The 2,500-nt window shown below is 40.9% G+C and overlaps 1 protein-coding gene across 1 annotated transcript in view; it reads left to right on the top strand.

Annotated features, from left to right (window-relative positions):
• The window catches only part of LOC143286331 (uncharacterized), a 254,849-nt gene that overhangs the window by 251,154 nt on the left and 1,195 nt on the right, over positions 1-2,500 (top strand). The window contains exon 6 of the mRNA XM_076593873.1: positions 563-701. Coding sequence (XP_076449988.1) covers positions 563-701 — 139 coding nt within the window. The remainder of the gene's footprint in view (positions 1-562; positions 702-2,500) is intronic.

Below are 2,500 nucleotides of genomic sequence, written 5' to 3' on the forward strand. Positions count from 1 at the left end.
AAAATAAATAAGCGTTTCGTTAATAACTCGACAGATATGAATAAGCGTCAGTTTCGATAACAGCTCGACAGGTATGACTTGTCCTTTTTTGTAACAAAATTGAAGTTAGTTTGTACTTTATTACGTGCTGCGAGGGTTATAGACTGATTAGCGATAACTTGAGTATTTGACTAAACTTATGTTTTTTCGCAAGTCCGTTGTTCTTTTCCAGTATCGTATGAATGGTTGTTTATTAACGAAGCTACAGTCGTTTCAAGAGATGTAGCACTGTATATCTTCTATGCATGGCACAGAGAGGAGTGTGTTGCTACCAATGTATCTATTCATCTTCACAAACCAGTAACTTCATCCACCTCTTCACAAGATAGCCTCCCTCCCCCCTACCACTTCCTTGTCTTCAGTTTCTTCAGTTTTAGAGTTATGCATGTGTGTGAATGACTGGTGTGAAAGCGCTTAGATTTGTCTCTGCACAAGATTCAGCTCTATATAAATGCCATTCTTCTTCTTCTTCTTCTTCTTATTATTATTATTATTATTATTATTGTTGTTGTTGTTGTTTCAGACCTTCGACCTGTTCATCGTGGTGGTGTCGTTCATCGTGGACGTGGTCTTCATGCAGATCTTGCCGCGCTTCAAGATCCAGGACTTCGTCTTCATCCTGGCCTTCCTGCTGCCTTGGAGGGTCATCCGTGTCGTCAACAGTGAGCACCCAGTGATGGGGGATTATGGTTTATAATCATGACTATAATAATGTCAACAGTGAGCACCCAGTGATGAAGGATTATGGTTCAATAATCATAGCTATAATAATGTCAACAGTGGGCACTTAGTGATAAGGGATTATGGTTTATAATCATAACTATAATAATGTCAACAGTGAGCACCCAGTGATGGGGGATTATGGTTTATAATCATGACTATAATAATGTCAACAGTGAGCACCCAGTGATAAGGGATTATGGTTTATAATCATAACTATAATAATGTCAACAGTGAACACCCAGTGATGAGGGATTATGGTTTATAATCATAGCTATAATAATGTCAACAGTGAGCACCCAGTGATGAGGGATTATGGTTTATAATCATAACTATAATGATGATAATATACTCATTCTGATGGTGATTGTGATAATCTGTGTAGGATGATGTCAAAACAGTAAGCATTCAGCCATGTGGGATTATGATGACAATAACTATTTTAATGATGAATAATTATCTGATGGCGATTGTGATAACCTGTATAGGATGACGTCAACACTGAGCACCGTGTCATAGGGTGGTTATGGTTATAATCGTAGCTATTATAATGATCATATACTGATTCTGATGGTGATTGTGATAACCTATATAGGATGACGTCAACAGCGAGCACTGTGTGATGGGGGCATTATGATTTATAATCATGACCATAATAATGATGATATATTGATTCTAATGGCGATGGTGATAACCTGCATATGACGTCAACAGTGTCAGCACCCAGTGATGGCTTGGCGTGACGAGGATCATGATTCAATAACAACGATAATAATAATAATAATAATAATAATAATGATTCTTATGGTGATTCTGGTAACTTGAAAATGATGATTTAAATACCTGAAAGGTGTTTTTTGGGTAGGGGGATTCTGGGTGCTTGTGTGTGTGTGTGTGTGTGTGTGTGTGTGTGTGTGTGTGTGTGTGTGTGTGTGTGTGTTTTCTTCTCTCTTTTTTGGGGGGAAGGAGGGGGGGGGAGGGAGGGGAGCAGGGTAGTTGAGAAGGGCTGACACGCGTCTGTGTGCATGCGTGTGTGTATGTACCGAACGCTGTTTTTTTCTTTTCTTTTTTTTTTTTTTTTAAACATAGATAATGTTCTAAACGGCACCAAGTTCATAAATCAGTGTCAGTGCCGAGATATGTATAACTCTGCCCCAAGTCTTCTGGAACTTTCATTGGAGTCCCAGTTGCAGTGTGTTGCAGGTCTCGCTGATGTGTTCTTTAACGTGCGTATTTGATCTTCTGCGTGCGTAAACACACGAAGGGGGTTCAGGCACTGGCAGGTCTGCACATAATTTATGTTGACCCTGGGGATCGGAAAAATCTCCGCCCTTTACCCACCAGGCGACACCTAGATTCGAACCCCGGACCCTCAGATTGAAAATCCAACGCTTTAACCATTCGGCTATTATCAGAGGTGACTTCTTCTTCTTACGAAACTCTGCCACGGGACAACGCTCTCTCTCTCTGCTGTGGGTTCTGGTTGGGTTTTTTTCAGTGGGCCAATTTCATGCTACACCTTTTTTTCTTTTTCTTTTTTTTTTTCTCTCAAGGCCTGACTAAGCGCGTTGGGTTACGCTGCTGGTCAGGCATCTGCTTGGCAGATGTGGTGTAGCGTGTATGGATTTGTCCGAACGCAGTGACGCCTCCTTGAGCTACTGAAACTGAAACTGAAACTGATGCTACACATGCGACCTGTGTAGTCTCTTCCGAATGACTGGACAGTGATTTTCCTGTCCAA

This window comes from Babylonia areolata, chromosome 10 (genome assembly GCF_041734735.1).
Source record: "Babylonia areolata isolate BAREFJ2019XMU chromosome 10, ASM4173473v1, whole genome shotgun sequence".
In the NCBI taxonomy this organism is placed as follows: domain Eukaryota; kingdom Metazoa; phylum Mollusca; class Gastropoda; order Neogastropoda; family Buccinidae; genus Babylonia; species Babylonia areolata.